The sequence below is a fragment of the Larus michahellis genome, chromosome 2 (assembly GCF_964199755.1).
Source record: "Larus michahellis chromosome 2, bLarMic1.1, whole genome shotgun sequence".
In the NCBI taxonomy this organism is placed as follows: Eukaryota; Metazoa; Chordata; class Aves; order Charadriiformes; family Laridae; genus Larus; species Larus michahellis.
This window is the reverse complement of record NC_133897.1, coordinates 20,354,724-20,368,991: the sequence shown is the minus strand read 5'-3', so window position 1 is coordinate 20,368,991 and position 14,268 is coordinate 20,354,724. Positions and strand designations below refer to the sequence as shown.

The 14,268-nt window shown below is 42.7% G+C and overlaps 1 protein-coding gene across 2 annotated transcripts in view; it reads left to right on the top strand.

Moving 5' to 3' along the window:
- KIAA1217 (KIAA1217 ortholog) overlaps nt 1-14,268 on the top strand; it is a 371,695-nt gene that overhangs the window by 9,484 nt on the left and 347,943 nt on the right. The window contains exons 2-3 of one of the 2 annotated variants that reach the window (XM_074574455.1): nt 3,017-3,112; nt 6,603-6,706. In XM_074574455.1, the coding sequence (XP_074430556.1) occupies nt 6,643-6,706 (64 nt within the window). In that variant the 5' untranslated portion in view covers nt 3,017-3,112; nt 6,603-6,642. The remainder of the gene's footprint in view (nt 1-3,016; nt 3,113-6,602; nt 6,707-14,268) is intronic. The other variant, XM_074574454.1, reaches the window with a different exon arrangement.

Below are 14,268 nucleotides of genomic sequence, written 5' to 3'. Positions count from 1 at the left end.
TCTCTCTCTCTCTCTCTCTCTCTCTTTCTCTCTCTCTCTTTCTCTCTCTCTCTTTCTCTCTTTCTCTCTCTCTCTCTCTTTCTCTCTCTCTCTCTTTCAAGATGTTGTCTTGCTTATGTTACAAATTTTCTTTTTGAACCAAGTGTCTCTGTGGGTAGATATTAAGATCCTATTACTGGATTTTTGTAATTTCATAATGTAAGTCTTGTAACCAATTCTTTTATGGGATTTGCTTTATGGTCTCTGGCATAGATCTTGGTGTCTGGATTGCTCAATGAAGACCAGACCTCTGAATGCTTTATGTCATTCACAATAAATTAGACCATTCACTAGCATCCGACATGGCAATGAATTGGTTTAAATTTCTTTGCCTGTGCCTTGCGTTTGCAGGAGGATTAACCGGGGAACGCTTTTGCTGGGAGGGTGAAGTTAAATGGAAGCGGGGGGCATGAGATCTGCGGCGCGGGGAGGAGTTCAGCATCCGCTGCCCCTCACCGAACGGGGGATGCCGTGTGCCGAGGAGGAGGAGGGATGTGACCAGGCGGGGATGCTGCTGCTGAAGCCCGTCCTTCTCGGCCACAGGCGGGAGCGCAGCGGATCCGCGCCGGGCGGCGGCGGCTCTGCCCGGGCGGCCCCGGCCCCGGCTGCGCCCACAAGGCAGGATTTGTCCTTGCCAGGACATCTGGGGCTCAGCTCTCTTATTTGCCGGGCCTTCTTTCTCGGGGCTCTGGGATCAATGCTATTTTATGTATCCACCAGAGTTTTAAAGGTTACGCGGGGCGTTGTGTGCAGGGCAAGAACAAAAAGTCTCTTTCTTAGGCAGGCTGCCGGCATGTAGCAGGCTTCTAGAGTCGCTGGCAACTTTTAATGAATGATAAAGTTTTACTTTCCCTTCCTAGCTTTATTTTTATGGCTGACATTTTCAAAATTCTGAACAAATATCTGTAAAGGGCACAGAGTAAGCTGCAAATTATTAAGATGCAAAGATATGAGGTACAGCGATGTAAATATTTAAAACACAGGTCTCATTTATCCTTTTGCTTCTTTGGATTATGCTAGTTGGAGACAATCCAGAATTGGAATCTGTTGCCCCAGCTGCCTCCAAAGGGAACCCCAATTTTTGCACTTGTTTAACCTCTTGCTTTGCTCTCTTAATGCAAGAGGAGCTCAGTAAAGGTACTCTTTATCCTTAATAATTTTAAAGAATTGCAGAGACCTAAACCAGTTGAGTTTATAATAGCTTTATAGTTTATCTGATTGCTGAAAACAGTTGTTTTTTGACTAGACTTCTGATTTCAAGGCATCGTAGCTAAATGCAGATGTTCTTGTGCACAGTAGCTAACGTATCCCTCGTGTGTGACTTGCCTGTCTGCCCCGGCTGTCAGGCCCCTTGGCTTACACCTGAAATGATGCCAAGGGTGCAGAGGTGTGTAAGGAACGGCATTTGGATGTTTTCATATGTCCAAAACGCAAGCTCTTCTGCTTTACTCTTCCATTTGGAGGCATTCATTTCAAGCGGAAAGTATGTTAAGAGCTACTCCTGTTTACAAAAGCGTGCATCTTTGCGGAAGAGGCTTGGAAGGATTTCAGATCTGCTTGTGCTTTTGCATTAAATGGGTGATTTCTGGTGTTCCTGTTGCTCTCCCTTTGCTCTGTTTCTGCTGTGTTTGTTTCTGCGTTTCCCCGTCATATTGCCCCTGCTTGTCCCAGGAAGAGTCCTCAAGCTGTTGCCTTCCTGAATAGGTTACATTTTATGTAGCTTAATGTGGCATGACTCCCCCCTCAGCAGAGTCCCCTGCTCTCAGGGCAGCTCTCGGACCTACCTTGTATGTGCAGTAGCAGATTTTTGCGTCATTTGCCCCTCATGTGAATTCTCATGCCTCAGGAATGGAGAAACAAAAAAGGGGAAAATCCACTTTTTAAATGACTTTGTTGGGTTTTTTCCTTCTGTAGGTGAAGAGATAATTTATGACTTTTTAATAATTGGGATTTGTGACAATCAATGTTCCTCACATGAAAGGATGCGTGAGCAGCATCAACTAATAATGCAGGTCTTTGATTGTCACCTGTAGTTTTACTTTAAATGTTATGAGTGTTGTTATTTAGCCAGTCTGGGATTAAATTAAATCTATGAACTAATTTAAAAACAAAAACAACAAAAAAAAACCCCAAAACAACAAAAAAAACCCCAACAAAAACCTAGAAGAACTGCAGACTGAAGATAAGTTTGGCAGTGCAACACTTTCTTGTCATATGGTATTTGGGAAAGCTGAATCTTTACACGGTATTGTGTTATTCTGAAAATTTATTAGGAATATAAGTGAAGTGCTTTTTTTCAGAATTTTGCACAAGATGTTCAGCAGAAGGGTAATTCTCAAACCTGGCAGAGTTAGTCTGAACTACTCAGGGGGGTGGTAGTGAACATGTGGGTAGCTTTTTTTTTCCTTCTTTTTTTTATTCAGGTTTCCTTATTTAAAATTACGCTCTGTAATAAGTCCCCAAATCAGGCCAATAAGTGTTGGTGGCTGAGCTTGTAATCTTTCACTCCAATATTTCATTATGACTTTAATTTTTCTTAAGTTTCAGAAGCACTGTCTCTGCAAAGACAGGAGTCAATGATAGTTTATAAACACTATATGTGTGTGTATATATATATGTTTGTAAATGTGTGTGTATTAAAAAAATGAAATTGGGCTATATTGGTACATATTTCATTTTGTATTGTAATGCAAATATTACAAACACTTTATCTACAAATTTCTTTCAGATTAATAGTAGTATTCACACAAAGGGTGTGGCTATCAAACATAATGAATAAATATTCTGAAGGTACAGAAGCTTTATTTTAAAATTACTTGTAGGAGCTAGTTTAAGCATAGCGAGGGTCTTGGAAAGAATTAAGCAATCTTCCCTCCTTGGTTTGGTCGACACGAATTCCCTCATATACCCTCCATTGAGAACCCGCTGCCTGCAACACCTTCCCAGCCCAAAGTTAACCTTTTCTTCCTTGTTGTAGGTAGTGAAGGATCTTGGTGAGGCCTTTTAGGGAGTAACTCAAGACCCCAAAGTCACTTTGAAGGCTGCTTGAGCTCCTGCTACTGGAGATTGAAAGGTACCGTGTAAATCCCGCTGCCTGAGAGTAAATAGGTGGTTCAGGTCATGTAGTGCATAACTTCGCTGCTTTAAAGTTGAAACTGAGTTCACGTTTATTCCTTTGAATGTTTCATATTTAAAAATGAAGAGTAATTATCCATAGTGGCACACTAAATAAACTGCTTGCTTTCCTCTTCAGAAACACTTTTCCCCTGGAGTATTCAGCAGCAGCGGTATGAGGCAGTTGCTGTGTTCAGAGAACATGATTTCTTTCCTGGCCTTGCTTTTTCACTGAACTTTTATCTTGCTAAAACGAATATTTTACGATTAAGAACACTTGGTCACATCTGGTACTTCTCGAAAATGGTTGCTTTTCCAAGAATAGCATGCAAACATGAAATCAGAATTGCAAGCAGATGTTTGCTAATATGGCCATAGATAACCTTTCGGCTTCACGCTCAATTTTCATAAATAACCATCTGTAAGGAATGCAGATTAATAGAGAACAGAGATAATCTCTGTCAGTGTTAATATCTTAACTTTACTGTGTTGCTGATGTTGTACTTGTTACTATAAAATAGCATTATTTATTGTATAAAATTGTCAGCTGCTGTTTTCAGAAAAGTGACACTTTTGTCATTGCTTTTTTACAACCTGGAACTGCTATTAAAAAAAAAAAACCCTAAAACAACACAAGATGATGGCTACCTGGGTCAAAAAGATTGCTAGTTATGGCTTAATTCTTCTACCCGTCTATATATTATTTGTCAGAGTGCTGTGGAATGGAGGGAATTTCTGGCTGTTTTTCCTCGTTGGCCTTTGCATTTTCACTGAGCTTGGCGGGCCTCTGGCAGCGGGGCTGGTAAAAATGGGGTATTGGCTCCCTTGACTGCTGGCCTTGAAGAAGCACATTTAAGATTATTTAAATAAGATAATTGAAAATCTGTTCATAAGACAGGCCAGTATCCTTTGGTTCTCTTCTTATATTAGTCCTCTTTTAAATTATATTTAGTTTTGGGTAGTTCAGCTTAGAGATGCAGCTGACAATAGTTTTCCTTCACTGAAAGATCTGCCTGTCGCTGCTGGAGCGGGAGGCAGAGGCGGACGCCATGCTCTGCACTGCCTGTGCCCTTCTGGAGGGGTCCTTGTCACAGTGGGACCTTAGTTGGTGGCAAAACGTAGTCGGATGCCATCATGGGGAAGTCATGACGTGGCACATGCCTGCAGCAGTAAGAGCTGTGGTGTCTGGATGCTCTAAGCACGAGGTGACTGCTGTCTGCTTTCTGCTGAGGTACCCAGCACGTCCAGTCTCTAGTGCAGCTCTTGGTGGCATTTTGGGAGTTCAGGGTGGGGGGTAAGCGGTTGTGAATCCGAAAAATACATGTTGTTAGAAGCATGTTTGGAGAGGGATGTGAATTACCAAATCTGTTTGCTCCAGGGAGGAACCTTGTAAAGGAGAGGCGTGGAGTGGATTGGCTCAGTGCTGCCTGGGCTGTGCCACCGGGTGGACCCCGCAAACGCTCCCCTGGGTTCCAGAGAGCTGTGCCTGATGGTGGAACTGCATGGCTTAGCAGGGCTGGGCAGGAACTGGGCAGGTGCAGAAGGAAGAGATGGGTTAAGTGCCAAAACAGGTTCATGCGAGAAAACGACAAACCCAGAGAAGGGATTTTTTTTAAAGCTTAAAAAGTTAGAGACATGTCCTTTAATGAGAATATTGACGTTCCTCACAAACAGAGACGCACATGAGCACGGAAACTACATCTCAGCATCCAAATTTGTAGATGATGTAAAAGAACTGTTTGGAAAAATAGCACAGAGCTGAGAATTCATTAGAGCATTGCGTGCATTATAGTTGAAATACCTTCAAAGAGAAGCTAACAATTAAAATAAGTTCAGAAGCAGAAAAGCCTTACAGGCATTAGGGAAGGGGTGGGTAGAAGCTTATGTGTTAACAAAATATCCCCAGCTAGAATATTATTTTACATCCCCTGTTCTCTAGTTAGCTCCCTTGGTAATTTACAAATGGAAAATAAAATTTACAATTATAGCTGATTAGATATTATGAGTTCTGAACAAAGCATGTTTGTGTTCTGTATGCAATTATTACAGAGTTGCTGGGCACAACTTGGTAGTTGAATTTGAGTTATCTTTTGTGTTCGAGCAATTTAGCCTCTTCTGTTTCATATGAAGAATTAACTGTATTCTCCTTAAACTACAGCAATCTCTGGATAAAGGGTATTTTATATGATTTCTTAACCAGTGAATCTCTTTACACTTTACAGTGAAAATTAACCTAATTTCAACAAGTATAGCCTATACAAAAGATTTTGATTACGCCAGTTGTGATCGTGCAGACTGCATTCAGGTTTAAATAAGCAATATTGCCATTCTCAATTTGGAAGACACAAACTCGGCAGCCCTCTCTGGCTCACTTACCTGTACGTGTTCAAGTACGTCAGCCCTTTTAATCCTAGATGTGAATCTGCTGTTCTCCTTAATAGATCGTCTGGGCTTGTTCTGAAAAATGCCACTCGTGCATTTAGATGTGGATATGGGAGGCAATACTGAAGCATCATTCCAGCGCCACACTCTTCTGCTGGGAAACTGAGGCAGGAAGAGGTAGAGGCAGTGGGATTCTGCCTTTTGTTTTCTCTTTGGGCAGTCTGAGTCTCCCTTCCCTACTGTTAAGCAGTGTTCTTAAAAATAACTTTGTTCTAAAGTTTTGAGAGAGCATGGGCTGTGATTATCAACCTGCAGGATTTTGTGAACACGGACTGTTGATCTTAAGTTTCGGAAATGTTACTTAAACCACTGTCAGATGCAAGTTAAAGGGTAAACTGCGTAATTGTATCTCAGCCTTCCGGTTGATTTAGAGTAACTGTTTGGTGCACTTCTGATAATACTGATTATTTCAGGGTATTATCACTTTGAACCTAAATTGCATCAATTGCATAGTTAATTTTTAAATTCATACTGTTATTCTTGAATGATTGGAAATAATGTTGTTGTTCTCTTTAGCTTTCTTGCTTCTAGATATAATGTTTTATTTGAAATGACTAAAAGTAACTTACAAATGGGGGAAGCTTGGAAATGGATACTGGTGAAATAAAGATGAAAGATAGTATTACAAATGCTGGGAGCTCATAATTTCTTCAGGCGTCTGTCAGCTCTGCCTTGTGATAGAACACTGAAGGGCAGCTGATGCTTTAAAAGTCTGATCATCCGTTTGCTAACAACTCCTGCAGAGCGTCGCTACTGGGTTAAAAATGTTTGGTTTTGAGATCATTGCAATATTTTCTGGCGTGTGTAGCTGTTAAATTGCTCATACTTCTGGCTTTAATTACATTTTAACAAACAATGTTTTGGTCAGTCAACCTTGATAATGCGTTGTTTGCAGTGTTTTCAGCTGTGGCAATGCCGCAGCTGTCCGTGGGAGGCTGGAAGTGCTGGTTTCAAAAGGGTCTTTGGCACGTTCACTCTCTACTTACTTTTTTTTTTTCCTATTTTAGGTTTCCTGAAGCCACAGCTGCCGTGCTGCGATGCCCCGGCATGCCTCATGGCAGAGCTGCCCGGCCGTCCCGCTGGAGCGTGGTGCTCCCCTATAGGGAGCTGGGTAAGTGTGAAACCTCATCCCTGGTAGTCGCCCACATCTCGCGTGTGTTCAGACACAGCGGTAGCTGTGACCAACCTGGTGACGTGGGCTGCTTTCATTGCCCCCTTCTTCTGCATCTTCTTGTGCTCTGCTGGCTTTGTGTGCATTGGAAGATCCTCTGCTGAGTAGTGATGGTTGCATGTGCATTTTCTTTAAATTCTGATGTGCTTGGGAGGCAGTTCCCTCTGGAGGGGTGGCTCTGTATTGGATGGGGAAGGTATAGAGGCTGAATTGGTACGAGCTGGAGATGTTCAGTAAGATGGTGAGTTGTCCCTTTTTTATACAAAAGGTAAGCATTGGGGTGGGGAAGGTAGCTTAAAGGAGGTGCCTCTGGAAGGTTCTCTTTTAAAAATAAGTTTCTGGAAAATCATTGTCTTCTCCACCTTGAACAATGTTGATTTCCCTCACACACAGAGAGTCCCATTACATCTTCCATGTATTGCTAAAATTCGTTAGGTGATGTGACCTGTTTTGGAATAATTATTCTCTATGCAGTACTCCGGTAGAATCATTTCCCTCTTGCAAAACTGAGGTGTGGTGGGTAGCTGGGACCTCCTGTTTGACTCTCTAAGAAAGGCATTTGGCTGTTTTCAGTGCCTGAATTGGAATTGAGCCATTCTTCGTGGTTTTATCGGTCTATAGATCAGTATGTCTGCCAGGGAGTCTTGCTGAGCCACAGCAAACGCTGCTTATGATTGTCTTTGGGAGTAAATCAAGATATTTATGTGTCGGTGGTTGTGGGTTTATGGATGGTTATCAGCTGTTAGACAGAATTGTGGACTTCTGGACCTGGGTCCTTATCCTAGTAGCCCTGGCAAGAAGTCCCTTATGTCTAAGGTGAATCTCTAGGAATTAATTCATTGGGGCTGTATGTCTAAGGGGGAGGACAATTAAAGTACTGATTGGCATCTGATAGTTTGCTTTAACTCTATCTGTGTGTGGGTGGGATGGAGAGATGTGATGTATCTGAAGTGAAGAAATATTGCCTTTTGGTTTTGTACAACAAAGAACATTCCAGTTGAATCCTCTTGTACAGTCCGGAGTCTGAATGCACCATGCAGAGCTAGGAAGACATTATCCTGGTTTATTTAGATAACTCAGGCTGATGCTGGGGTGGCTCCTCAGACCTTTGGTTTAGTAAAATCGTAGATTGCTGATGGACCGATGCCCTTTGGATTTATTTTAGACTCTGACAAGAATGCATTTTGATTCTTCAAATTCCCTGAGGCCACTACTGTAGGTCTACTACTGTAGTTGCTCTAGCAAGTACCAAACTCATTGATGCAGAGATTGACATCCGTTGTCAGTGTCTGAATTAATGGGTGAAGATGCTGCTGATTTTGAAAAATAGCCTGATTCTCAGGAAATGATCTTTCAAAGTCATGCTGTTAACCAGTTGTTTCCTATCTTGTCCCATCATCTTGTTCAGGAGAAGACAATTGAGAGGGAGAGGCTTTTCTGTCTAGAGACCTGTGAATTTGGAGGACAGTCTGTTGAGTGTTCCCTTGGAATGGAGTGAGGGGTCTGTCTGCACCGTCAGGGCTAATGAGTTATTTTATTATTTTTTTTTTTTAAACAGGACCACTTTGGTGGCTCTTGATAGCACTGACTGTGTCCTGTTGATCTGTTGCTGAAGGGGTGGTGGTGGTTGGGGCAGCTCCTTTGCGAATACTCTGGTGCCTGAGGGGTGGGCGAGTGCTGTGGCTGTGAAGCAACGCGAATTGTTGTCAAGCTGTATTGATATGAAGCTGGTTGGCAAACTGTTATCAGCAGAGCACCAACAATACACTGGTAACAGTCACTTTAACTTCTGTTCATGTCCTGCTTGGGTAATAGACACGTTAAGGACCATGGTTGCTCTCTGTGTCCCTGGAGGGATTGCACTCTCGCTTGCCTTTTGGGTAGGTGCTGCTCTTCTCGCCTTGAGATTTGATTAGTCACCAGGTTTCATGAGACTGAACCATCACTGTTAGCTCAAATGCTTGAAGCTGTTCCTGTTCATCATGCTTTGCATTCATTACTGGCTGCCTATAGACAGTTTGAGTTTAAATTCACCTTTCTGCTGTGCTGAGGGCCAGGCTCTGAGTCTGTGCAAGCCACCCTCTTTGAATTTGAGGTACTACTTTTTTCTTTAAAGTAGGTTAAATACTTGTGAGCGACCTCCCGTTTGGGGTTTTGCTAGTAACTGAAGCTGGGAGGCAGCAAAGCTTTGAAGTGGGGTCTGGGAAGGTGGTGTCTCAGTCTTTCCCTGTAAATCTGGTTAGTGCCACTCCAACCTTTAGTATCTGCTTTAAGCACATCTATTTCAGAGAGTTTTCTTTTAAACTCTTCGCACAGTTGATTGTTCACTTCTTTTATTTATTTATTTAGAATAGGGTGGGTTTAGTTTGGTAGGAATTTGCCTTATGTTTCTTTTTAATGGTGCTTTTATGTGTGAGCCTTTCCAGCAGTAGCTTATTTTTATTTTTTTTTGGATCAGCTGATTCACATCCAGCCATGGCTGCCATGCACTGCAGGTTGATCATTGTTTATGCCAATAACTGTTTTTAACCAGTTTGATAGTATCAAAGGGAACTGGTCCATTTTGGGCAACTTAATTTCAAAATGGCAATGGTCCTGTAGTGGAGTGGAGCTGCAGCATGTGGCTGTTCCCCAGCTTTGGCTGAACTTTCCTGGATTCCCAGAGCTGAGCTGGAGTTTTCTTCCATCTCCGGTTCAGGGAGGTGATTCTCTTTTCTTAGGAGCTGAAAAGAAGCTGCTGCAGTGGCTGGGGAGCAGGGGGTGAAGGCTGTTGAGCAGCTCAAGCTTCATGAACCTGGCACTACCATGCCTGTCCCTCCCCTGCACCATTACCAGGCTTGTACTTGGAGAATCCTGTAAAAATGAGGAGGTTAAAGGGAATATTGTGACTGTTTATTGCTATTTTATTGCTGTTACTCTCACTGCTATTGATAGTCACCACGTGTATTTGCTAGTTGCATTAAATGCTCATCACTTACCAAACTTGCATGTTCAGAAGTTTTTTTTTTTTATTTTCAAATCTATTGTTTTTCCTGTGGGAAAAGAAACTGTGTATGTTCCTGGGTTGTGTGGTATTTTTCACTTCAGGTTTTCCTTCTTAGTCCTCATCTCTGTGTATGTATTCAGGTTGGTGTTTGTATTGCAGGTGCCCAACTTGGAAATGGGCTTTACTTGACAGTACGCACAAGGCACTTGCACCTTGCCTTTCCTGTGCCTGTGTGCATAAGCAAAACAGATGTATCCGACATATGATTTTCACTTTCTCTCAGTCATTGGAATGAGTCAGAATTCTTTTACTTCACTGATTTATTTTTTTTTCTTTTGCCAGTTTTGCTCTCAGGCCTGTTTTCTCTCCTTGTTCTTTTGTTTGTGTCTGCAGGTCTGTGGTTTCTGCATGTCTCTTCTGCTTTCATCTTTCTTTGGATGTTAATCGAGAGGGAACACCCTAGTTGTACGGCACTTCTCTACCAGCCCTTCCCTCCTTTTTATTAATTTCCTTCCTTCCTGGGATGAAAGTAAATTTTGCCCATCCTTTGATGGGATACTTGTATTGCAGCTATTTTCATGACGTGATTGGATTGTATGGGAGGAAACTGCATCCTGACCAAATGTTCGATTTGCTGATTATTTTTTTTAAGCTCTACCCTGTTTTTTAAAAAAATAATAAAAAGGGGTGTGTGTGTGTGTATATACATGCGAACATATTTACTTGGTCAGTCTGGATTCCATCTCAGACCTGGCAAGTGAAGAGACTTAGCACTGAGAGCATTTCCCTATCTCTGCAGACATTTATATATGTATATTTTTAATAATATCTGCAAAATGATTCTTCTGAAGACTGCAAGGTCCTGAGAGGGGCAGATGGTCTGTAAGAATGAGTACTGCAAGACCCTTTTTACCTTCTTCTGTGCTCCAAGATGTAGTTCTTAGAAGCTCCTGGATCCTGACCTGCTGGACACAGCTGTGACAAAGAGGCCGAGGCCTCGTGTTCCTCCTTATCTTTTCCATGCTGGAGCAGATTAATTTACCACTTCCTATAGCCTCAGGTCTATAGCCCTCAGCACTACCCTAGTACGTTTTTGGTGAGACCTCAAAGTTGTCTATTTTAATTGGAGACTTAAATTTATCTGCTCTCTGAGATGATAGTTCCACCCCCTCCTCCCCAAGCTGTGGAAATGCTATGTCTTCCACTGAAATCCCAATAAGAAGACCACCTAACATGTCGTTCTGAGAGGCTGGGCTCAGCACTTGCTGTGGGCATGACCAGGGCAACATTAACACAATAATCGCACGATGCCTCATGGTGAACCCCAGAGCATCATACTCTTTAGGCAAGGATCCTCTACCTGTTTTCAAGGCAGGTACATATTAAGACAAAAACTGCCCACAGCATGTAGCCTGGAAGCAGGGGTCTCGCCCACCTGGGTGTTGATTCCTACCACCTCGACAAGAGCTGCAAAGCTGTTAACTTCTTTTTTTCCTCTTGTTTTATTCAGGAGGACTTCCAGGACTCTGTGTGGAACAGAGGAATGTTGTCCTTTAACATTGACAGTCCTCCATTGGGGTAGTATCTTGAGGAACTACTTGACTTCTTCATCTTTGTTCCTTATTAGCTGCAAAGCTATCTTGGATCCTGACCACCTGATTGCTCCTTCCAAGAAGGATGTTAACTTTACTCTGGAACGGGAGAGGGTGAATTTTGCTTTTTCATGAGCTTGAGGAGAATGGCTAATTCTTCCAGTGAGAACTGCAGAAGGACACATATTTTTGGCGGTAGGGAGTGTAACTAGGAAAATATGTTGGACTTTTACATAATCTGAAGCTTAAATATATCCCCTTAATATAAGGACATGGGGGCTGAACCCTGTATCAGGATACAGAGATTTCTAACTGTTTCTGTGACAAAGTTTTCTTTGCTCAACATCCACCAGTTGATGATCAGTTGGTGTTTGCTGTCCCTGCAGGGCTGAAATTTGTAAGAGTCTCTTGTCATGTATGGGGCCCCCAATCCAAAACAGGCTGACATCTGGTCTTTGGTAATGTTATGTATCAGTCACTTGAACCTTGGACCAGCTTCTGCATTTTTCTGCTGAGGTGTTGTTTTTTTGTTTTTTTTTTTCCCCTGTTATCTATCACCATTTTCAGGGGAATGGGAGATATCCCATCTGTATGGCCAACCCTCCTATGCAGAGTGTTTATCCATAATAGTCTTTTCACTCTGCCTCAAAGTTCCCTGCCAGTTTTGTGTCAGCACACTGGCTTCCTTCTGGGTTTTCTGTTTGGTTGTTTTTTTACTCCTAAGACTTTCACCTACATCTGGGGCTGAATTTTTGGTTATCAGGAGGGCTGAGGGACCTACAGGGAAGCTGCTGATGGGTTTCCCATTGCTGGCCACAGCTTGCAGGAGAGGACAGTAGCATCACTTAACCACCATGGATCATTGGGAGTGTTGGCTGCAGTTCCTTTACAGTTTCTGCCGTGAAATGGGCCATTGCTGAGGTATCTAGAGATTATTTTGCCTTTGAGTGTTGTAGGGGAGAAATTATCAACTTTTTTCTTTAAAATGTCTGGTGAGGCGCAAGGACCAGTGTGCAGCCCTCGTGGTGCCACTCAGGTACAGGAGAGCAGGTGGTGGAGCAGAGTGATGCACAGGCAGACAGCACCTTGTGAAATGCAGCAGGTATCAGTCAGTAACCTCTGTGGGTGTTTTCTTTTAAAATTAACCTTTGGCATATCCCAGTGTTCAAAAGAGGGGGGGAAAAAGGATTCAGTGCTGGAATTTTGATGATAAGACTTAAGGGGAAAACGTACCAGCAGTGAAGTTTCTGTTCAAATACTTTTCTCTCTACCACTTTTATTGCTATCTTAATTTTAAATAAATTGCTCCTGTGATATATAATCATGGCTACTTTGGATCTAATATAACTTTAGGAAAAATGGCTTCAATTCATAGGTGCCTTCTGGCCTAATCTTTTTCTGTTCAATTAATCAGGGTTTAAAAAGAATGTGTGAAATATGGTCATAGCTTCAGAGTACAAAGAAATGGATGTGAGTATTGAACAATCATCATTGCTGTACTAGAAAATATGTGCGTCAATAAAATGTGCTTTTTTGGTTTTAGAGTGTTTGGTTTTTTTTTAGTCTTACAAAAAAACCCCAAACCCCAATCCAGGTAGTTTTGTAAGGCTTGGCAGCATCTAGACTGTACTGATTTTGAGGAGCAGATGATTATATTCATTCTCAGAGAAGAACATGGTTAGTAGGGACTTTGTCTTGAAAATTATTTTTACCATGATGAAAAATGCCTTGGCTATCTGTCACTTTTTCCCGTCTGTATTATTTGTGATCTCTCATCTCTTTTATTAGTAAATGAGAGGGAAAAATGAGAATAACATCAGGAAATAGATGAAGGCACACTGAACAGTACTATGGGAACAGTAAATTAAAGCATCTGCTTTTGGTTTTTCTGGGAAATCAAGCACCAACTGGAGCAAAAAACATAATTTTATTTTTTTTTCTTGGATTACACTTCTGTTTCTGCTGTTGGGCTTCCCCCTGCTCCTTAGAATTTCTCCTTTCCTCCATCTCTTTTCTCCTCTTGAAACAGTCGCTTCATTGAAACCAAGGCTGAAGCCTACAAAGGCTCCATAGTGAATGAATAATAGAGGACAGAGATTCCAAATGTTGTTGGACTGGGCTCGATTCTTCTGTAGCGTTTGTGCCTGGTTTGAGATAGGGATGTGCCCCTTCTCAGCAGCGCGTGTTTGCGAGGCTGGCGTGCCGTGTATCGGGGCACGGGAGGCACACGGTGAGGCTGGTGCCTGCAGCTGTACGGGCAGCACTTTATTTATTGTTAAGAAATTAATATAAACATGGCATGTAGTTCACTGTGAAATATTTTTACAGATGGAACAAGTCTGCGGCATAACCTAGGGATGTAAACTAGAGGATTGTTTAGCGTTTTGCTCAATTATTTCTTCTTTGGCTCCCTTCCCCTCCGTTCCCTATTCACACACAACTTAAGTCTCCTGTTGCAGTAGAGTAGCCGATGTGGGGCTTTTTAGCTGCCTGAAGCTCTCCCCAACCTGAGCACGCCTTGCGTTTTGGGGCTGCATGCATGACTGGCCGGGGAGCCGTGGTGGGGCAGGGGCTAGTGGTTAGTCCCAGTCCCCGACCGTGGGGCAGTAAGTAGAGCAGCGCTGAGGCTGAAGGCAACGTAGCGGCATTGGTTTGGAGCCAGGGTGCAAACCTGATACAGCCGTGGCCAGTGATGGGGCCCCCACATCCCGCTATTCTCTTGACGCACTTCCCGACGCCTCCCTCCTCCTGAGGTATGTAGCGGGGCACTCGTGGCTAGTAGATGTATAATTTGTGGCTTGTGGGTCGAGGTTTGCCAGCTTGGCAGTGTGGTATTAATGGGGACTCTTTTGCTATATTTTTAGTGGTATCATGGGAGTTTATTTCTTATTCCAAGCTTGTCACTCCAAAAAGGGTATTAAATA